The sequence below is a fragment of the Dama dama genome, chromosome 10 (genome assembly GCF_033118175.1).
Source record: "Dama dama isolate Ldn47 chromosome 10, ASM3311817v1, whole genome shotgun sequence".
NCBI classification, from domain to species: Eukaryota; Metazoa; Chordata; class Mammalia; order Artiodactyla; family Cervidae; genus Dama; species Dama dama.
In genome coordinates, this window is record NC_083690.1 from 22,758,098 (window position 1) to 22,780,959 (window position 22,862).

A 22,862-nucleotide genomic window follows, 5' to 3' on the forward strand; every position below is an offset into this window, starting at 1 on the left:
CTGCCAGGCTCCTCTGTCCATGGGATTTTTCCCGGCAAGAATACTGGAGGGGGCTGCCACGCCCTCCTCCAGGGGATTTTCCTGACCCAGGAATTGCACCCGAGTCTCCTGTATAGCGGGCAGAATCTTTATCACTGAGCCGCTGAGGAAGCCCATGATAAGTGAATAGGACTCAAAAAGATGCAGGTCTAGGAGTAGACAGCTGAAGAAGCTTCAGCTTAAAGAAGTGTGACAGGGCAGTGGGGAGGGACTTGGGGTTAACCAAAGGCCCAATGAACTGTCATCCATCAGGTCACTGAAAGAGAAGGAGGTGGGTGCAGAGCAGGAGAGCGAAAACAGGTGGATGGCTCCCAAAGTTTTCATCTGATCAATCTCTTTGCTTCAGTCCTGCTTTGGTCCTGGGGTGTGTGTGCCAGGGGCGTCCAGCTGGTCAGTAAGGCCATCCTGGGTCTGTTCACCTAGGGCTCAGCCATTCAGACCAGGATCTTTGCAGATTCGGTTGCTCTGTAAAGTCTCTGGGGAAGAGAATAGGGGTCTTTGAAGGCCAGAACAATGGATTCTTGGTGGCTGTAAATGGACCACAGCTGAATTGATTTTTTAATTAAGTTTTAATAACATAGTTAATACAAGAATGCATTCTCTTTGTAATAATTTCAGAAAATGAAAATTAAGGCTAAAGTTTCTTTTGCCCACAAACCAGTTCCTTTACCTCTTCCACAGATGTAGCCCTTTCTTCAAGCCAATTTTGGATTTATCCTTCTAGACTCTTTTCTATATGTTTGCATTCACATGTGACCTTATAGGAAATTTATTATACTTGTCTCAAAGATTTCGAAAGCCTTGTTTGTTTAAACACAATCTCAAAATTATAGAAAAGTTGCAAGAACAGCACAAGGATTTCTGTATACTCTTTACCTGATTTACCATTTGTTCATGTTTTGTTTCATTTGGTTCATCATTCTCTCTATTAAATATTTTCATATGCGTGTATATTTTTTTGTGAGCCATCTGAGAATAAGTTGGAATCATGGTCCCCATTTTCCCCTAAATAATTTAGTGTATATTTCCTAAGAACACGGACAGTCTCTTGCATATGTACAGTTATCCAACTCTGGCAACCTAATATTGACCTGTTTAATTCATAGTCTCAGTCCAGATCACTGCTGTTGATCTTCAGTTGAACTGCTGGCTTTTTTTTTTTTTTTTAAACAAAGAAGTATTACATTGTAATAGTCAATCTTCATCTTGCGGGTTTGTTTAACATGTTAGTACATGTAGATAGCCCAGTGTTATAGACCCATACATAATATTTCACAGTGTGAACATGCTCTAGATTATTTACCCCTTCCCCTGTTGATGGGCATTCACGTTATTTCCTATTTTTTTTAAATTGAAATATAGTTGCTTTACAATGTTGTGTTGGTTTCTACTGTAGAGCAAAGTGAACCAATTACACATGTGTATATATCCCCTCTTTTTGGATTTCCTTTCCATTTAGGTCGCCACAGAGCATTAAGTAGAGTTCCCTCTGCCATAGAGTAGGTTCTCATTAATAATCTGCTTTACACATACTAGTGAATATATGTCAACCCCAGTCTCCCTGTTCATCCCACCCCCTTCCCCCCTTTAGTGTCCATACATTTGTTCTCTACGTCTTGTCTCTCCTTCCGCCTTGCAAACAGGTTCATCTGTACCATTTTCTTAGATTCCACGTAGATAAAATGAGTTCGTATACAACATTGATTTTTCTCTTTCTGACTTACTTCACTCTGTGTAATAGTCTGTAGGTACATCCACATCTCTGCAAATGACCCAGTTTTATTCTTTTTTATGACTGAGTAATATTTTGTTGTATATATGTACCACATCTTCTTTATCCATTCATTGGTTGATGGACATTTAGGTGTCTTCCATGACCTGGCTATTTTAAATAGTGCTGCAGTGAACACTGGGGTGCATGTGTTTTGTTTTTTTTAAATTTGTTTTTTCCAGGGTATATGCCCAGTAGTGGGATTTCTGGGTCATATGATAATTCTGTTTTTAATTTTTTAAGGAACCTTCAAACTGTTCTCCTCAGTGGCTGTATCAATTTGCATTTCCTGCTTTTTATCTCTGCAAACATCCTCAAACATAACTGAATGCTAGTGGGGATTGCTTTGGATGACTGTTCTAAGGACATTTATAGTGAGGACAAATAAAGACTCATGATGTTGAAGAAAGTACCTTCAAAAGGAGACGTTCTTAATACAGAGAAGCTCCTGGTTCACATAGTATATTGTGATGACTTTAAAGTAACACAGTTATTCAGACTTTCCAATAGTTGTTAAAAAAAAAAAAAAAAGACTAGGAAAGTTCTTGGTGAAGAGCAATCCTTAGGAAGATAGTTAACAGTAGTGCTATCTTTTATGGATTCAGCACTGTATTAGGTGATTGCACCAGAATGCAGAGGCCTTGTTTGTTCTGAAGGCCCTTTGATGGAAACAGCCAGATCTTACCCCCCAACCAGCTTCACTCCCAAGGCAAGCAATGTTCTCTTGATTGGGACACTTTTCTCCTGTGCACTTAGCAAACTTCCACCAGGGGGGACAGTTGCTATTTCTGCTTTGTGTGAAGCATTTTGTACCATCTGGGCTGGCTGAATTTCAACAGAGATAGTAAAGAAACATTTATCAAGAAAAATCAAAGTCAGTCTCGCCAAGTGTGGTCTAGAGAGATTTGCTGCTGGGAAACATGACTCTACTTTGAAAAGCTTCAGGAGGGACAGGCCTTTGGATCTTAGCCTGCAGCTACTTTCAACTGCTCATGATACAGTGACTTTAGTAGCCAGAGCACTTGGGGATGTGAATACCGACAGTCCCAGAATCAATTCCACTTTGTTCCTTTTCATAGAAATTTTTGGCCCTTTTGGGAGAGGATAGACCCAAAAGGAACAGAAGTAGAAGAAAAGGTCTATAAGAGTTGGGGGAGAGATGGAATCATGCCTCAGTTAGGATTGGAAAGTTCATGGGAAGTAGATGGCCAGGGAGAGGTCATTCTTAAACCATTAGTTATGAGATTGGCTCAAGAATACTTGTCCTACAAAGAGTACTCTGAAGGAGCTGTGAGGTTGCATACTTACAATAGAAGAATGTTCTGGTGGTTGTCCTATGCTGTCAATTTATAAGACAGGGGAGGGAGTGTGTGGTCTTTGAAGAAAGACAAGCTGTTTTCACTTGCATATGTGTTGCCAATCAACCAGACAGACACGTTTCTGGCACTTCAGAGCCTCTCAAATCATGTTTTTATGCAGCTCACTGGGGTGATAGATGTGTCATTCCAATATCCAAGCCTGGAAACTGGCACATGCTGTTTTCCTTGGAAGGCTCAGTGAATGAGAGAAAGTAACAGTTGGAGATTGTATGTAGTCCATGGGGAAAGTGTATGGGCATATTAAGAAATTATATCATCTAGGAAAGTTTTACCTAGTGTGTGCTCTATAGGCCAGCAGTATCGGCATCACTTGGGAACTTGTTAGAGAAACAGATGAGCAGGTGTCACTCCAGACTTAATGAATCAGAATCTTGTCTGTGGGAGTGGGTCATAGGAATATGCGTCTCACTGGTCATCTGGATGACCCTTGTCCACACTAAGGGTTGAGAAGCATTCCTTTGGAAGGGTTCAAATAGAAAAGTCTGATGCTTTATTCTCAAGAAAAAATTTGGAAATGATTAAGTCTTCATAATAAAAATAAACCAATGTAGTAAAAGAGGGCACTGAATATTAATTGTAATAACAATGAAATAGCAATAATATGAAAGTGGAAGCAATAATATAGCTAGCATTTATTGACTATTCCCTTGGAGCCAGTTTCTGTGCTAACAATATATATTCTTTATCTAATTGCACCCTTTTAACAACCAAACAAGGTATATTCTTTCCATTTCACTGATCAAGAATTTGAGGTTCAAAAATGTGAAATAACTGCTAGGCAAGATGCAGACCCTGGATTCTTACAGCCCTGTATCCACTATACTATATGACCTGGCTACTGTGTCCTTAGAAATCAACTCTACTTTGAATTTGTTGTTGTTGTTCAGTCTCCAGGTCACGTTCGACTCTTCGTGATCCCCAAATTCCCTTCAATAACTTGGTTTTATTCTGCTAGGTACTGGGGACAGGGGGTCAACATAAGATATTGAAGACAAAATCAACATGTTATGTTGGCACCCCTGTCCCCGGTACTTAGCAGAATGCCAAACACATTAGGGACCTGCTTATTGAACTTAACTGAATCAAAGAGGAAAAATTCTTACTTTTGGTACAAAAATGAGATACAACTTGCAAGATGACATGGAGTAGGAATTCAGTCTGTGGATAAATAGAAGAAGGGGCCACGTGCTAGACTACAGAATGGTGTCAGTGAAGAATAAGTTATAGCTTGCCTCCTGGGGTCCCTGTCACTCCTCTGACAGTCCACTCAGCCCTTTCTTCATTCCCTTTATTCAGTCTCAACCCTTCACTAGCTATATAATCTTAGGCAAGTCAGCCCCCAACCACTCCATCCCAGGCAGTGGTTAGTTGTCAGATAAAATGAAAGGAAAGAGGAGCAAGGGAGTTGAGAGTAATTTGGGGGAGTGACTATAATGCCCCCAAAACTTTAAGCTGGGGGTGAATGGAATAAAGACAAGAGGGAATGAGGAGAAAGAGAAAATGTATTGGGCTCAATAGATTGATTGGTGATGAAAGATTTGTAGCAGTGGGGTACTAGAGTTAGTTAATGAACTGGAAAATGGGAAGTAGCATAGATTGTGGGGTACATGAAGTTGAGTTTAAGAAAGTAGTGTAACTTCTGGATGATGAGCACCAGGAAGGGGGTGACTGTGATGAGGTGGAAGCAGAGGTTTCAGGGAGTGAAGGGGATGCTTTATTCTTTACTTTTCTGTTAACTTGTTGCACTTGTGAAACACTTAGAGCAAATATTGAATGATGGCGGTGGTAATGGCTATCTTTGTCATATTCCTGACTTCAATGAGATTGCATTTACCATTAACTTTGGTGCTATTATTTCAGATGTCCTTTGTTCTGTGGAGATTTCCTGTTATTTCTAGCTAATTGCAATGATCCTATGGTTTTCTCCTTTGACCTATAATTGTGATGAATATTTTAATAGTAGATTACTGAGGTTGAGCCATCTTTGCATTCTGGGTAGGAGTCACTGTTTATTAGCCTTTTAGCAGATAGTTTGATTCAGTCTGCTAATATCAATATATTACCTTGGGATTTCCTATCACAAGTGAGATGGTTGGCACAGTATCCTCAAGATCTAGACCTCATTTTCTTATCTCCTCCCCTTGGCCATCTGTGTTACTGGTGTTTGAACTGACTCCTAATTAACTTCTTCCCATTTCTCCAGACTGATGTCTTATGCTACCTCATCCTTCCTATTCTCAGTTGCATCCCAGACTGTTGACCTTCTTCTTCCTTTCCCTGCTAAACCTCCTCTACCCAAGGTGTTCTTGGTTTCAGGTGGAGCCTAGCTGTAAAGCTGCTATTTTTCCAGCCCTTTCTCCTTTGGCTGTCTAGGTGCTAGTTAACGGGTGCTGCCTGGATAATAGGTGCATTTTGGTTTAGAGGGCAATTCTTTCTCTTTTATTAATAGCTTTTACTTTTTTATTAATTACCTTCCATTGGAGTGTAGTTGCCTTATAATATTGTATTAGCTTCTACTGCATAGCAAAATGAATCAGCTATACATATACATAGATCCCCTCCCTCTTGGATTTCCCTCTTATTTAGGTCACCGTGGTGCATTAAGTAGAGTTCCCCATGCGGTACTGTATGTTCACATCAGTTGTCTATTTTTCTTTTTGAATTCAGATAACATGCACCATTAACCATTTTTAAGTGTGTAGTTTAGTTGCATTTACTACATTAACAATTTTGGGCAACCATCGTTTGTATCTAGTTCCAAGGAATTTTGTCACCTGTAAAGGAAACCCTATAACCATTAGGTGGTAACTCCCCATCCCACCTACCACCAGCTCCTGGCAGCTGCGAGTCTGCTGTCTCTTTGGATTTACCTGTTCTGGATGTTTCATATAAATGAAATCATAGAATATGTAAATGTTTATGTCCGAGTATACACATGTTCATAGCAGCACCTTTTACAATAGTCAACAGTTGATCAACTGATGAATGGATAAACAAAATTGGATATATTCATGCAAGCAGATATTCAATTCAATTCAGTCACTCAGTCATGTCCAACTCTCTGTGACCCCATGAACCGCAGCACGCCAGGCCTCCCTGTCCATCACCAACTGCCAGTGTCCACCCAAACCCATGTCCATTGAGTCAGTGATGCCATCCAACCATCTCATCCTCTGTCGTCCCCTTCTTCTCCTGCCCTCAATCTTTCCCAGCATCAGGGTCTTTTCCAATGAGTCAGCTCTTCGCATCAGGTGGCCAAAGTATTGGAGTTTCAGCTTCAACATCAGTTCTTCCAAAGAACGCCCAGAACTGATCTCCTTTAGGATGGACTGGTTGCATCTCCTTGCAGTCCAAGGGACTCTCAAGAGTCTTCTCCAACATCACAGTTCAAAAGCATCAATTCTTCAGCACTCAGCTTTCTTTATGGTTATTAATGCTAAAACTGGTTTGTTTGTTTTCTTTCTGTTTTTAGTAAGAGATGCTAAAAACCTTGTACCTATGGATCCTAATGGCTTGTCAGATCCTTACGTGAAACTGAAGCTGATTCCTGATCCCAAGAGTGAGAGCAAGCAGAAGACCAAGACCATCAAGTGCTCCCTCAACCCCGAGTGGAATGAGACATTTAGATTGTAAGTTAAGATTATTGCATCCCAGCCTGGGTGGCAAGGTTGGGTTGTGGGCCACCTGAGGTTGGGAAGGTCCTCTACCAGCCTGTCTTTCCTTCCATCCTTCCCTGCCTCCTTCTCTCCCTCCCTTTCTCCCTTCCTCTCTTCCTTTTTTCCTTCTTTCCTTCCTCTCCACCTGCAGTTTTGCATTGCAAGCCAAGTAAAAATTGGAACTTTTTTTCATATACAATATTGAGAATGTCTCTGATGTGGGGGAGTGGAAAATACTGTGATGTGTTGCTAGGCGAAGCCAAATTGTGGGAGTTGCTCTGGGTCTCAGCAAACATAGAATGCAACCCATAGGGTGTGGGGATGACCTGCTTAGAGCTGTGTGTGTGGATGATGCTGGGCCAGCTGCCAGCCACCTGCTAGCTGCCAGGCAGGGTCTTCCCTGGCTAGTGCTCCAAGAACATGGGATCACTTTTTGGTGCATCTGAGCTAACAGTTATGAGATACATCAGCTGATAGTTACTGAGCGTGTGCTGTGTATAGCAAGCACTGTAGTAAGTGATCTGGCTTCACTGGTCACTTCATCCCCATTTTGCCAATGCGGCTTAAAGAGGTTAAAGAACAGGCCAGTGTCCCACAGCAAGAACAGGGTAGGATGGGATTCAGTGACAGTCCATCTCCAGGGAAAAGTGAAGGTGTTAGTCGCTCAGTCGTGTCCAACTCTTTGCGACCTCCATGGACTGTATCCTGCCGGGTTCCTCTGTCCATGGAACTCCCCAGGTAAGAATACTGGAGTGGGTAGCCATTCTCTTCTCCAGGGGATCTTCCTGACCCAGGGATAGAACCCAGGCTTCCTGCATTGCAGGTAGATTCTTTACTTTCTGAGCCACCAGGGAAGCCCTCCAGCTTCAGGGATCATGGGCCAAAAGCATGACTTCTTGCGGTGCCCCGTTTCCTCTTTCCCCTCTCAGAGCAAAACTGGGGGCTCATCTCAGCCTCCATCAAGGACATGCCCTAGAACAATTGTCCCCAGACTGGCCCCAGCAAGGCTCTTTCCTTCATACATTTCCTCAACCTCGTCATCAACCTGCATGTGTGGAAACACTCACATGATTACCTGACTGGCATTCATAGTTCTTAGAGTGACTGTATCAATAGGATTTCCTAAACATCGTGGATCCTGGACATAAGGCAGTGCAAGTGGTTAGAACTGCTTGGTCAGAGCTGGCCTGGGTCCTCTTCCTATTTAACCACAGGCTGTAGAACAGAAAAGCTCTGCCTCCCTGGGGAGCTTGCCAGGGATGAAAACTGAATCTGTTTCTTGGAACAGCTTGTAATCTTTAAACATTCCTACCTTTGGGCTTTGTCCTCTTGTACATTTCATCTGCTTGAGAAATCACTGTAATCACTGACTTTTTTCCTTCTTGCAGCCAGCTGAAAGAGTCGGACAAAGACAGGAGACTGTCTGTAGAGATTTGGGATTGGGATCTGACCAGCAGGAATGACTTCATGGGATCTTTGTCGTTTGGGATTTCTGAACTGCAGAAAGCTGGTGTTGATGGCTGGTAAGGAAACTTTCACTTTGAGAGCAACAGTACAGCTTGATCCATCGAAACATGAGATCAAGAATGGTTCCCTTTTTCTCCTAAATGTTTCTCCTTTTTGTCCTAAAGATTAAAGCAGAATCACAAGTGAAAGCTGGTAGATTGGCTCTGCCACATAGATAACATTTAATTTGGTCCTCATGCAAAAATTCCATGGATGGAGAAGCCTGGTAGACTACAGTCCATGGGGTCACAGAGAGTTGGACACGACTGAGCGACTTCACTTTCCTAGACTTTTCCATGCAAAAAAAAAAAAAGAAGAAGAAGAAAGAAGAATTAGTTGTCAGTATTTTCAAACTCAGGAAATTTCCCATAAAAATTTAGGCCTACAGGGTAACAAATACAGACAGTTGAGTAGTTAACACCTACTTTTGACAGGATGTGGTGGTGCTGGTGGTCTAGTTGGCTAAGTCGTGTCCAGTCCTTGTAACCCCATGGACTGTAGCCCACCAGGCTCCTCTGTCTATGAGATAGATGTTTCAGGCAAGAACACTGGAGTGGGTTGCCATTTCCTATTCCACAGGATCTTCTTGGCCCAGAGATTGAACCCAGGTCTCCTACATTGCAGGCAGATTCTTTACTAATGGAGCAAGCAGGGAAGCCCATTTGCTGCGGTCCTCAATAGTCCCTATTGTTTTACATCTGTCCCACATTACACAACTGTATGACTTGAGAGGCCCATGGGCACTAAAATGGCTCTCACACTTTACTTAAAAGGTATGTTTAATTCACTGTTAGATTTTGACTCCTTAAGAAGATGCCTCTTCATCGGGACTGCTTACCAAGCCTGGCTACAGTGCTGGGGGCTTACTGTCACGCATGCTAAGTTGCTTCAGTTGTATCCAGCTCTTTGTGACCTAGTGGACCTGCCAGGTTCCTCTGTCCATGGGGATTCTCCAGGCAAGAATACTGGAGTGGGTTGTCATGCCCTCCTCCAGGGGATCTTCCTGACCCAGGGATCAAACCCACATCTGTTATATCTCCTGCATTGTCCGGTGGGTTCTTTACCACCAGCGCCACCTGGGAAGCCCTGGTTACTTTCACAGTCAGCTGCAGTATCTCCCTTGTTCTGCCATGTTTGCTTCTAACAACAACAAAATCTTTGCCCAGTATTCCCAGCGAAGAGGCTGGATAGGTCCTCTTTGGTGACTGTTTCTTTCCCAGTTATCTGAGCAGAGGAGTCAGAAGAGATGGTCCACCTTGTCACTAGAACTATGGGAGAAGTAGTTATTTGGCAGGGGTAGGGAGGGTGCTCCTGTCTCTTTAAGAGAAATTGTCTCATTTCTGAATGGTCCTTGCTCTGGACTTTTTCAGTTATAAGTGAAAGACAGTCAGAATCAAACCGGTTTAGCAAGAAAGAGAATGGATCATCAGGACCTCACAAGGGACCTCACATCCTTTCCACTGTCCACCTTACAACTTCCTTGTCTCTCCTGCACGTTTATCATAGGCTTTTATTCAGATATTTGTTTGTGCTCACTCCATCCTAGTCATTAGAAATGCATCAAGTATAAGACAGACATGCCCTCATGGAACTTAGCTTCTGGAAAAGGATGAGAAACCTTGAAGAAGAAATTACACAAATAACTAATCAGTGATAACATGGTGAGAGACGTGAAAGAATGCAGAAGCTGAGACCATAGAAAAAGTGTGCTGATAAGTTCACTTGTACCCTTTTTGGGGGAACTTATCTACAAGACAGAAACAGAGTTACAGAAGCAGCAAAGAAACTTATGGTTACTGGGGGTGGGGGGGAAGGATAGAAGTGATAAATTGGGAGACTAGGATGGATATAGACACACTACTGTATATAAAATGGGGCTTCCCAGGTGACTCACTGGTAAAGAATCTCCTTGCCAGTGCCAGAGACGTGGATTTGATATCTGGGTCAGGAAGATACCCTAGAGAAGAAAATGGCAACCCACTCCAGTATTCTTGCCTGGAAAATCCAGTATTCTTGCCTGGAAAATCCCATGGACAGAGGAGCCTGGTTGGCTACAGTCCATGGGGTCACAGAGTCAGACATGAAAGAGCAGGCATGCACATTCTACATATAAAATAGATAACTATTAATAATAAGAACCTACTGTATAGCACAAGGAAGTCTACTGAGTGTTCTGTAATGACCTATATGGAAAAAGAATCTAAAAAAGAGTGGATATAGGTATATGTATAATTAATTCACCTTGTTGTTCAGCAGAAACTAATACATTATAAATTAACTATACGCCAAAAAAAGTTTTTTTAAATTTTAAACAGAAGTGTGCTAAAGCCCAATCACAAAAGTTAAAAGACATAATTCTCATAAAAAAAGATAATGACATTTGTTAAAGTTTTCCTTAGCTCATGAGTGAGGAAGGTGGGAAGATGAATGCCTGGTTCCATAGGTTTGAGGAAATTTTGTTGGGCTGGTGGCTGGTCCCTGGTGGCTCAGATGGTAAAGAATGGGTTTGATCTCTGGTCCCTGGTGGCTCAGATGGTAAAGAATGGGTTTGATCTCTGGACCAGGAAAATCCCCTGGAGAAGGGAATGGCTACCCAGTATTCTTGCCTGGAGACTTCCACGGGCAGAGGAGCCTGGTGGGCTGTATTCCATGGGATCACAAAGAGTTGGACACAGCTGAGCAACTAACACTTTCACTTACACTTTCAGACAAAGGAACGCTGAAATAACTTGGCTAAGTTAGATGTAAAACTGGCTGCTATTAGACAGGGCAGTAAAATCACAATTTTGGAGGTTATCGTATCTACCAGACTGAAGAACAAAATCTCACCTCGGATTTCTAAAAGTTGACATCTGTCTTTGCAGACTTGGGAGACCATCTGTATCTTACTGGATTGTGAATAATTAATAATAGAACCAAGAGGAAGGAGATAACTAATTAGAAAATGCTCAGGCATGACATTAAAAGGTCACACCATCATCCTTTTGCCTTTTTCCCAAGTTCTGGATAATTTTTCTTGACATCCGGATCATTTGACTTTGCAGGCTCTCAGCGTTGCTACTCAGATTGCTTGTTCCTTCCTCTTTAAATCAAGTGTAAAGAGGTTAAACAGAAAGAATGCATGATCCCTGAGGGTATAAATGAGACAGGAGAGAACATAATAATAATAATTATGATAACAATAGCTGCCTCTTATTGACTCTTTCTAGTGCCAGGCTCTGGGCTGATCTCTTCCCAGGTGTCCTGAAATCATGCATTGATACAGCGTTAGTCAGATGTGAGGAAAAAATATAGCTGCTTTATTTTCTATAATGGACCTAGACTTTCTTATGCGGTTTTGTGACCTCTTGGCGGCCGAGGAGAAGGGACCCTTCACTGCACATAGTGGCTCCTGGGCTTCATTGCTGCAGAGTGATCAACCCTGCCTGGTCCCTGAACCAGCACCCAGAGAGGCAGGACAGTTCTCCCCCAAGTCCCCCAGCTGTGGGGGCATCCTTCTGGCTTTGTGTTGGAGTCCCAGGTCCTCGGCTGTTGCCTCTGATTGTGAGGTCCCTTTGCAGTGCCTGTCCTTTTTGTCACACCGCGTGGGCCCCTGCCAGGCCCCACCCTGCTCAGCGCTTCCATGGCCTCTCACTTCTGAGTCTCCTGCGTGCAGATCCAGGAGCTCCATCTCGGATCCCTCTGTCTTTCCCCCTGTAGCTGCTGCTATGCTGTGGCCCTCATGAAGGTCTCTGCCCAGGGCTCTGGAGGCAGCGGCCCCAAACCCTCTGCTTTCACCCCATCCTCCCCTGTCTCCTTCCTGTGGTTCTCCAGGCCCCCAAGGGCAGGGCTGTCTCCCGCAAGGGCCACATCCTTCTTCCTGGGCCAGCGCCTGCCATGTCTTCCCCCCTGAAGCAAACAGCAGAGTGCAGAGAAGACAGAATGGCTTGCTGATAAGGGACGGGCCACGAGGAGTAAGTCCAATATGACTGCGTTTACACTTCCGTCAGCCTTTACTTCTCCCAGCACTGCTGGGTGGAACATTGTTCCCTGGATCAGAGTGGTTGATCAGTTGGTGCGGCGCACACAGACCTGAGTGACATTGCTGGAGATCAGGTCCGGGTCTCTGTGATGCCAGCATCTAAGCACCTACACATCCCATTCTACCCCCTGGTGTGGTGGAGGCCTAAAAGGCAGACTGGAAGCCTGGCTCTTCTGACCGGTGAGACGCCTTGTGACCTCAGACTCCGCCGCCTGTACCACAGGCTGCTTAGCAGGTCTGATTCCATTCATCAGGAGTAATTACAGCAACCGCCTCCATCTATCTCTTGGGATAGTTGCGAAGTTGATGAAATAATAGTAGGAAGGGAACTTCTGCAAAAATAAAAGCCCTCTTCAGATGCTGTAGATAAAAGTCCTCTTCAGATTGAGGGCCAAGACATCTATGATGCTATCTTACCTTGAAATATACCAGATACTAGAAATTTGGGTTCTTGACCCAAGAATTTTTTTTTTAAACAGATATATTTTTAAAAAATATTTATTCATCTGACTGCATCGGGTCTTAGTTGCATCATGTGGGATCTTTCACTGTGGCGCACGAACTCTCTAGTTGGGGTGCAGGGGCTTTGTTGCTCCACGGCGTGTGGGATCTTAGTTCCCTGAATGGGGATTGAACCCACACCCCCTGCATTGCACGGTGGATTCTAAACCACCAGGCCACCGGGGAAGTCCCGACCCAGGAATTCTGTTAACCCTGCATGATCTAGGGTGTGTCCCATTCCCTCTGTGAGGCTCAATGTGCCCCTCTGGAAGGGGCTGAGCGCTCCCTGCTCTTCTGTGGTTCTCATTTAAGGCCGCCTGGCAGAAACAGCAAGGAAGGCGTCCAGATGTGACGCACCAGCCCCGGGCCCCCATCCGCTGCTCTGATGCCGGTTCTGTGTCTGTTGTCAAACCCCCTCCTTTGTCTCTAATTTTGTGTCTTTATACCATGTTCTTTATTTCCCCTTGTTTTTTCAGAAGTTTATCTGTTTCACTGTTGTTGTTTTTTTTTCTTTCTTCAAAGAGTCTGGGATTTGTATATCAGTTCTGTGTTTCTGTTTTCTTCTTTCCCGTAGGTTTGTTTTGTGGTTGTCTTTGAATTTCAGTTGAATATTTGGCTAATTTATTTTTTTCTCTCTTAACTTACTCTGCTCTTTAAAAATAACAAGCAAGCATTGGCGGGAACAGAAATTTTTGTTTTGATACATTGCATTTGAGCTTTTGTGGCTTACTCGAAGTCTGCAGTTGTATTTATAATTTTCTTTCTAACGTGCTTTTCCTTAGTCATGTTTTATAGCCTCTAGTCCTAACTTTTTATTTACCTTTTTATTACTAATGTTCAGTGACAGTTTTCGTGCTTTATAGCCAGAGAATATGGCCTGTGCATTTTTCATGTTTTCCTTGCCATTCTTTTTTCTTCAGTTTAGCTTAGTGTATGGTCAATGTTGCTAATTGTTCTGTGTACATTTCAATAGAAAGATTATATTTACTATTTGTAATCTTGGGCAACATCTTTTTAATAGCCTCACATAGTCCATTCTTATGGCTATGCCTCAATTTACATAATAATATTATTATAAGATGTGCAGTGTTTACCTATATAAATAATCCTACCGTAAACATACTTATAGTGAAATCTTTGCTTTAAATATCTCAGTTGCTAAGTCGTGTCCGACTCTTGTGACCCCACGGACTATCCATGGGATTTTCCAGGCAAGAATACTGGAATGGGTTGCCATTTCCTTCTCCCGATGCAAGGATCAAACCTGTGTCTCCTGCATTAGCAGGCAGATTCTTTACCACTGAACCACCTGGGAAGCCCTTGCCTTAATTATTTCCTAATAAATTCTTAAGCCTGGCATCAATAGCTTTGAGGATATATGCGTTATTAAAGTATTTACCATATAGTTCTATCATTTTTTTCAATCAATTTACAATCTCACTAGTGCTGTGTGAGACTTTTAGTTTCACCCACGCTTGTCAACATCTGGTATTATAAATTTGAAAGATGATGCAGAAGCTATACATATTTTGTTACTAATTATATATACATATTTAGATAATATACATGCATAATGGGATATATATTTTATATATACTTTTATAATATAAATATTTATTATTTACATACATTTGTTACTAATTACGTTGAATACTTTCATTTGTATATTGCCTTTATTTTGTTTTCATAAGTGACTATGTACTGTGTTTTGCCTACCATTTTCTTACTAATTTAGAAGTTTTTATATAAGAGGGATAATACTGTCTTTCCTGAAATATAGGTTGCAATATTCCCTTCTTTCATGTTGTATGTTAATTTTGGTAATATGCATTTTTTTTGTTAGTGATATATAAAACATTCCATTCAAATCTAATTAGCATAATAAATATCAAGCCAACTGCCAGGAAAAGTTCTCAAGTTTGTCCTCTAATGCCCTAATTGTTTACTGGATTATCCATCCTAGTGTTCACTGTCTCCAGTGGATTTTAAAACTTAGTAATTATATATTTTTTTTCTGAAAGTAGTTTTTCCTAAGTTCAAATTGTTCCTGCTTCATAGATGCAGTCACTTCTTGGAACTCACAGAAAATATGAGTTAGATATTTTTTGGAATTTTGTTTCTTTTGACACTGGTTCTGTTTCTTGGAAATTGAATTCCTCATTGTTTCACTTTATGTGAGTGAGTTTCTTCCCGTGCCCTCCATATGGAAGGATGAACATAGAAGTGTGAGTGTGTGTGTATGAGTTAGTCGCTCAGTCGTGTCCGACACTCTGCGACCCCATGGACTGTAACCCTCCAGGCTCCTCTGTCCATGGCATTCTCTAGGCAAGAACTCTGGAGTGGGTTGCCGTGTTCCTCTCCAGGGGATCTTCCTGACCCAGGGATTGAACCTAGTTCTCTGGCATCTCAGGCAGATTCTTTACCGTCTGAGCTACCAGGGAAGCCCAAGGAACCAGAGTGTCCTGTTCTAATCTATCATATCCAGATGAAGGGACAAAGAAGTCATTTGTATTTTTGAAATTGTTCTTTGTCAGGTCTGGGGTCCCGGTCCTGTAGATACTGGGGGGAGGGCCATGGCCTGAGACAGCTACACGGCAGGCAGCCCTGCTGCCTGATGGTGGGCTGTCTCCTGCCCGCTGGGTTTGTGTGTCTCAAAGCTGGAAGGGACCCCTGTTCCTCTTTTCTGATGGGTTCACTGTCCATATCCAGAGGCCATAGTGACAGCGTCCTGGCCACAGCCAGTGTGAGGGGTGGGGGGCGCCTGCTCTGACCAGTGCCCCAGGTGCTGGGGTGTCCTGCACCTCCTGAATATGGATCGAGATTGGTGACCCTCATCCTATCTCTGGTGGTCCGATCCAGGGTTGCTAGTGGGGTCCTGTGAGGTTCCCATTGACTGATCACAGCTGGTCAATCCCCTTTAATGTATATCTTCCAAAATACTTTCTACCCCAAATGGATTAGGTAGTGCATGGTTGAGGTGTTGGCCATATAGAACCGTAACGGGACAAAGCTATCCTTCTCAGTTCTTGAGTTTACTGCAGAGAAAGTCTCAGAGGGCCCTGATGTAGCCTAAATGCACTTTAACCCTTGCTGTTTGCTGAGCTCCCATTTTAACAAAGTAGAGGGGCTGGCGTTAGTCTCAGAGCCTTTGGTAAGCAATACCGTCTACTTGTTTGTTTGTTTTTTTCCACTTTTTATTAGAGTATCGTTGCTTTACAATGTTATGTCATTTTCAGCTATACAGCAAAGTGAATCAGCCACACGTATGAGTAACTTTGATTTGCATATGTTTAATTTTTCACAGATATGTATTTTCTGCTTAACCAATGATACTGATTTTCTTTACAAGGAAGAGATATAGAGTGTCCTTTTAAAGTGAGTTTATTATTTAAAAAAGAGACGATTAAATGAAAACATTAAGTTGATAATAACATCCAGATTTAGCAAAATCCACAAAGGTGGATGAAGTTTGTCAAAGACTGTTCCATGCTCTTTTACTGGTACTTTAATTTGTGGAACTTCCTGGAAGTTCCTGCTTTGTGGATAGCACCCTTCTTGATTTCCAGCAAAGATACAGATGTTCTCTTATTTTTATATTTCTTTGGTAATTTCAGTGGAAGTTTGGAAGATGAGCATTGACTATTAAATGTGGAGGCATCTGGGCTCAAACTGGCATCTTGGCTTTGAGTCACCTATCTGTCTATTTTTAGAAGCTGCTGAGGAAGATTTGTGAATGGAGAAAAACATTGTGATGAAAACTGTAAATTCTGCTTAGGAAGTCTTTGGGAGTGAGGAATTTGGGGTTCTTTTTTCGCCCAATGACTTAATTGTCTTCGGAACGTCCCTCTTCCTTCCTCGCGCTCATCTCAGTCTGACTAGATGAAAATATCTTTGTGGTCTAGAAACAAATTGAAACCATCTTGTTTATTATAATAATATGAATATCAGTAACAATGATGATGATGCCTTTTATTAAACACTTGCTAAATGCCAGATTTTATTTTCCTGGGCTCCAAAATCGCTGCAGATGGTAACTGCAGCCATGAAATTAAAAGACACTTGCTCCTTGGAAGAAAAGCTATGACCAACCTAGACAGCATATTGAAAAGCAGAGACATTACTTTGCCAACAAAGGTCTGTATAGTCAAAGCTATGGTTTTTCCAGCAGTCACATATGGATGCGAAAGTTGGACGATAAAGAAGGCTGAGCGCCGAAGAATTGATGCTTTTGAACTGTGGTGTTGGAGAAGACTCTTGAGAGTCCCTTGGACTGCAGGGAGATCCAGCCAGTCCATCCTAAAGGAAATCAGTCCTGAATATTCATTGAAAGGACTGATGCTGAAGCTGAAGCTCCAGTACTTTGACTACCTGATGTGAAGAGCCGACTTTGATGCCAGTAAAGATTGAAGGCAGAAGGAGAAGGGGACGACAGAGAACAAGATGGTTGGATGGCATCACCGACTCAATGGGCATAAGTTTGAGCAAGCTCCAGGAGATGATGAAGGGCAGAGAAGCCTTCTGTGATGCAGTCCATGGGGTCACAAGGAGATGGACACGACTGAGCAACAACAAAATGCCAGCCACCAGGCTTATCATCTTACATACATTATCACGTGTCAACTTCACCATAATCCTATGGAAAAGGCTTTTATTCCTGTTTATAGATGAAAAGAATCAAGGCTTGAGGGATCTTCCTAGCTTATTCAATCACCCTAAGAGGCAAAGGAAGAGATGAAATTTGGACCTAGGCATGGTTTGACTCCAGGACTTGTGTACTTTCTCAGTAGCTTGACTACCAGACACTTTGGGAAGGTGTCTGTGTAGAAAAACAGCATCATTGAGTGAAGTCCATAGTCTTCCAAGCGCTGCCGAGTGCTGAGTGGCCAGGTGGCAGTGTGTTACAGTGAAAGGGGGTAGAAATGCTGGGACACGTGATACGGTGGGAGAGCCTCAGCCTTCTTTCAGAATCAGAAAGCACTTTGTTGTTGTTCAGTCGCTAAGTTGTGTCCGACTCTTTGCGACCCTGTGAATTGCAGCACGCCAGGCTTCTGTGTCCTTCACTATCTCCTGGAGTTTGCTCAAACTCATGTCCATTGAGTCGGTAATGCTATCTAGCCATCTCAACTTCTCTTCTTGCCCTCAATCTTTCCCAGCATCAGGGTCTTTCCCAGTGAGTGGGCTCTTCACATCAGGTGGCTGAAGTATTACACCTTCAACATCAGTCCTTCCAATGAATATTCAATGTTGATTTCCTTTAGGATTGATTGGTCCCTTGCTGTCCAAGGGACTCTCAGGAGTCTTCTCCAGCACCACAGTTCAAAAGCATCAGTTCTTCGACATTCAGCGTTCTTTATGGTTCAACTCTTAACATCCATTAATGGGCCAAAAAAAAAAAAAAATGGATAGAAACACTGAGTGTTATAACCAAGAAAATCCTGTGTGTCTATGTGTGTGAAGAGAGGCTGACAAAGAACTTTGCATTCTATAAACGTATTTTTCATGATGTCTTTCTGATGGTTATAAAAATATAAATTAAAGAGATAGGGAGTGTGGGATTGACATGCAAATACTGTTATATTTAAAATGGATAATCAACAGAGTCCTACTGTATAGCACAGGGAACTTTGCTCAATGTTATGTGGCAGTCTGGATGGGAGGGGAGTTTGAGGGAGAATGAATACATGTATGTGTGTGTGTATATATATATATATTTATATGGCTGAGTCCCTTTTCCACCTACCTGAAACTATTACAACATTGTTAATCGGCTATACTCCAATATAAAACAAAAAGTTAAAAAGAAAAGAAAACCTCTTCCTGGAAAACCAACATGGAATTTGAGTTTTTTGTATATGAGCCACCTGTTCTCCTTGTGTGGCCCTGCAATAAACCTTTCTCTGCTCCAAACAAAAGTTTCTCTGCTCATGTATATATAAATATATATATATATATATATACACACATACACATAGTATATCTAGCTACACAGAGAGAGAGAGATACATCCCGAAATAAAAACCCATCAACACATGTTTTTAAAGCAGTTTTCTGTAGACCCCTCCTTTATCCAAGTCATCAGAATATTAAGTAGCATCATGGAGTTTGTCTTTCCTTTGCTCCCTCTAGGTTTAAGTTACTGAGTCAGGAGGAAGGAGAGTACTTCAACGTGCCCGTGCCCCCGGAAGGCAGTGAGGGCAACGAGGAGCTGCGACAGAAATTTGAGGTGAGATGGCTTTCTTTCAGCATCAGTGGGACCCGGCTGAGTCTGCCTCTGTGCTGTTTTTCTTGTTCATGGTGTGATTTCTACCAAGGCCTTACACGATCCTGGGCCTTTGAAATGTGGTTCCACCTCCCAGAAAACTACTTATCCTTCACGATCTCAATTAAGTGCTCCCTGCCTTGTGACATCATTCTGCCTTCCTGTCTTCAGTCAGATTTAGACCGTTCCTTAAAGTGTTCATTCGCTGCCTGGGTCATTCGGATGGTGGCTTGGACAGGAATGTCAGTAACAATGAATGAAAACAGTGGATAGGGTAGTGATTTTATTTTGGAAGCTGAGTCAAGTGGCTTGCTGAGGTCTGGAATCTGGATTTGGATCTGTTGTCGGTGGGATGGTGCTGTGTTAACAAATGGAATTGACTGTGCTGGTAACTCCCTGAAATACCTATAGGTGCATCTTCCCAAGATTAAGAGCCCTTGGCTCTGACCTTGGGCAGCAGTGCTGGCCCGTTTCTACCCCAGGCAGACCCCTTCTCCCCTGTGGGGCCACATAAACTCCATTTTCCAGGAGTTTGGGGCATATATAGGACGCGAAGGTGTGTAGGACATATCCCAGTTTTACAAAGAAAATGCTTTGGGGAAATAGGTTTGAGTTCTTTCAATCTGTGTGTATTGAGTGATTCTAAAGTAGTTTCATAAGGGAAAACACATTATTTTGTTCACAGGAACTTAATATACGAAGTCTGATGGGAAATCATCAATTCTAGATAAGCAGTGATGGCCTACTAACTGAAAAAATGTATGAAGTATCTAAAATGAAATAGGTTACTGTCATTGTTATTCATCAAGTAATCACACAAGTAAATAGAGGCTGAATGTGACCAGGTAAAGTTCTGTGACAGAGAGGTCCTTGGTGCTTTGAGAAGACGACGTAAGAGGGAAATATAACGTCGTCTGAGAGGACAGGGAAGGAGCCATTGAGGAAACACGGGAGGTTAACTAAGTAAAGAGGGGAAAAAAGCCTTTCATTCCAAGAGGAGAGCAGGTGTAAAGGCCCTGTGGTGGGCGATCTATTGCAACTATGGAATGCTCAAAGATGGCCAGTGTGGCTGGAGCAGAGAGAGCAAAGTGTAAGTTCAAAGTGTGGCTGGGAGGTGGTGGGGGTCAGAGTAGAAGGACTGTGCTGGCTTTGGCAAGGGTTTGGGCATTTATTCCAAGAACCCTCTTAGAGTCCCCTCAGCTAGATAGAAACAGTACTTGGATCCTGACCCTTGTCTTGAGCCTGCACCCTCCATAAAACCTGCTGATGGTTCTGACCCAGTGGGACTTCCTATCATGGAAGCAAGTGGAGTAAACATGTTGGCCTTGGGCTCCTCAGTCATTCTCCAGGGAACTTGATCACAGCTTCATCCTCACAGGGCCACTCAAGCCCAAATGAGTGGATGGAAGGACTTTCCCTCCTAGGAGAGTTAAGAACTGGACACTGGGAACGTCCCCGCTGGTCCAGTGGTTAAGAATCCGCCTGCCAATCCAGGGGACACGGATTTGATCCCTGGTCTGGCAAGATCCCACATGCTGCGGGGCAGCTAAGCCTGAGCACCATGACTACTGAGGCCGTGTGCTGAAACTCTGAAGCCTGCGCTCCCTAGAGCCTGTGCTCCGCAACAAGAGAAGTCTCCGCAGTGAGAAGCCCGAGGACTGTAGCTAAAGAGTAGCCCCTGCTCACTGCAGCTAAAGAAACGCCGTGTGCAGCAGCGAAGACCCAGCATAGCCAAAAATAAATAAATAAGAGCTGGACACTGATTTTTTTTTTTTTAAAAAAGGTAGGATTGGAGGGCAGGCCTTCCACAGAGCTCTTTCCAGCTCCTTCTCTCAACTTTCTGATGGAGTGGTGTCCGTTTCCTGCAGAGTTAAAAATGTCCTCTTGTGGATGGAAAAAAAAAAAAAAAAGACCAGTGTTTTCTTATATAAAATGAAGTCTCAGTTTTGCAAAATGATTTCTTCTGTCTTAGGGCAGCTGGGGTGACATTTCAGAACACCCAGGAAAACATTTCTTACATGCACAGAGCATTTGTCTGGGCCAGTTATTGGCTTGAAGGAAAGGGTTGTTTTATCTGCTTGCAACAAAACGTGTCCCTTTATTTCCCGCAAGAGCCTGCAAACGCTTGTTTATGCCTGAGTGGTAATCGCTCCACACCATAGTTTGTTGATTAAAAAAATGTTTCCAAGAGACTGAAAATTGTTCCCAGACACATAGAGGAATTTCAGTTGACCTTGAACGTGAGAAATGTAATCCCTGTGCAATAACCAATTAGCACCCAGAATGACTCAGAAATTACTTTCAAGCCTCTTATCTGGAGAAATTCTGAGTGACGGTAAAATCGAGCTGCAGAAATTGGCGTAATAGAATTTCATGGTAGGGTGAGCTTGGTGAAGTTACTACTCGTGGTCTGTTTCAGGACATCGGAAGAGGCTGTTTAGGGACTTCTGTCCGGCCATGGCCTTGCTGATCAGCCGGGGAAGGCTCCATTTTGCTTGGCTCCAAATGGGTCTTCTGACAGTCGTAGACATTTTTTTTTTTTTTTTGGTTGTTTGTTTTATTTTTTTTAATGTTTATTTATTTTTAATTGATTGATGATTGGTTTACAATAATGGTTTGATTTTTGTCACACATCAACATGAATATATCCCCTCCCTCTCCAATCTCCCTCCCGCTCCCTCCCCACCTCCCGTTCATTCCCACCCTTCTAGGTTATTCCAGAGTCCCTGTTTGAGTTCCTGAGTCATACGGCAAATTCCCATTGGCTATCTATTTACATAGCAATTTTTGATTTAATAAAGTGCTCACTATGTGCCATTTGTTAAGTGTTTTAGAAGTATTAACTCATATAATTCAATCCGTACAACCACCTTGATTGGTTGGTACTCCTATCATCCCCCTTTATCTTTTATAGATGAGGAAACTGAGGCCCAGAGAGGTTAAGCAACTTTCTAACATCCCTCAGCTGGTCACTGTCTCACTTTGAGTTTCCCCAGAAACAGACTATCAGGATTCAAGCACACATGGTTTCTTTAGGGGCTTCTCAGGTGGTGCTTGGAGAAGGCAATGGCACCCCACTCCAGTACTCTTGCCTTGAAAATCCCATGGACGGAGGAGCCTGGTAGGCTGCAGTCCACGGGGTCGCGAAGAGTCGGACACAACTGAGCCGACTTCACTTTCACTTTTCACTTTCATGCATTGGAGAAGGAAATGGCAGCCCACTCCAGTGTCTTGCCTGGAGAATCCCAGGGACAGGGGAGCCTGGTGGGCTGCCGTCTATGGGGTTGCACAGAGTCAGACATGACTGAAGCGACTTAGCAGCAGCAGCAGCAGCAGGTGGTACTAGTGGTAAAGAACCTATCTGCCATGCTGGAGACATAAGAGACTCAGGTTTGATCCCTAGGTTGGGAAGATCCCCTGGAGGAGGGCGTGGCAACCCACTCCAGTATCCTTGCCTGGAGAATTCCATGGACAGAGGAGCTTGGCAGTGACCCAAGTAAGCATCTAGCGTAGTGAGGACGTGAGGCAGGGAGAGGAAGCGAGTTGGGAAAGGATGTACTATCAGCAAATTACCACTGTGGGCAACTGGGGTTTAATCTTTCTCTAGCTGGGGTTTAGCATGGGCCGCAGGGTTTCCAGTCAAGGAGCAGGCAGCTGAATTATTATCCACCAGTCCCCCTTCCATCACTGGCTGCTTCTGGGGAATTAACTTGCCAGCAATTTCAACTTG

At 43.0% G+C, this 22,862-nt stretch overlaps 1 protein-coding gene across 3 annotated transcripts in view; it reads left to right on the forward strand.

Annotated features, from left to right (window-relative positions):
* The window catches only part of PRKCB (protein kinase C beta), a 367,525-nt gene that overhangs the window by 247,433 nt on the left and 97,230 nt on the right, over positions 1-22,862 (forward strand). For all 3 annotated transcript variants that reach the window (XM_061153030.1, XM_061153028.1, XM_061153029.1), the window contains exons 6-8: positions 6,662-6,818; positions 8,234-8,368; positions 19,000-19,096. In XM_061153030.1, the coding sequence (XP_061009013.1) occupies positions 6,662-6,818; positions 8,234-8,368; positions 19,000-19,096 (389 nt within the window). The remainder of the gene's footprint in view (positions 1-6,661; positions 6,819-8,233; positions 8,369-18,999; positions 19,097-22,862) is intronic.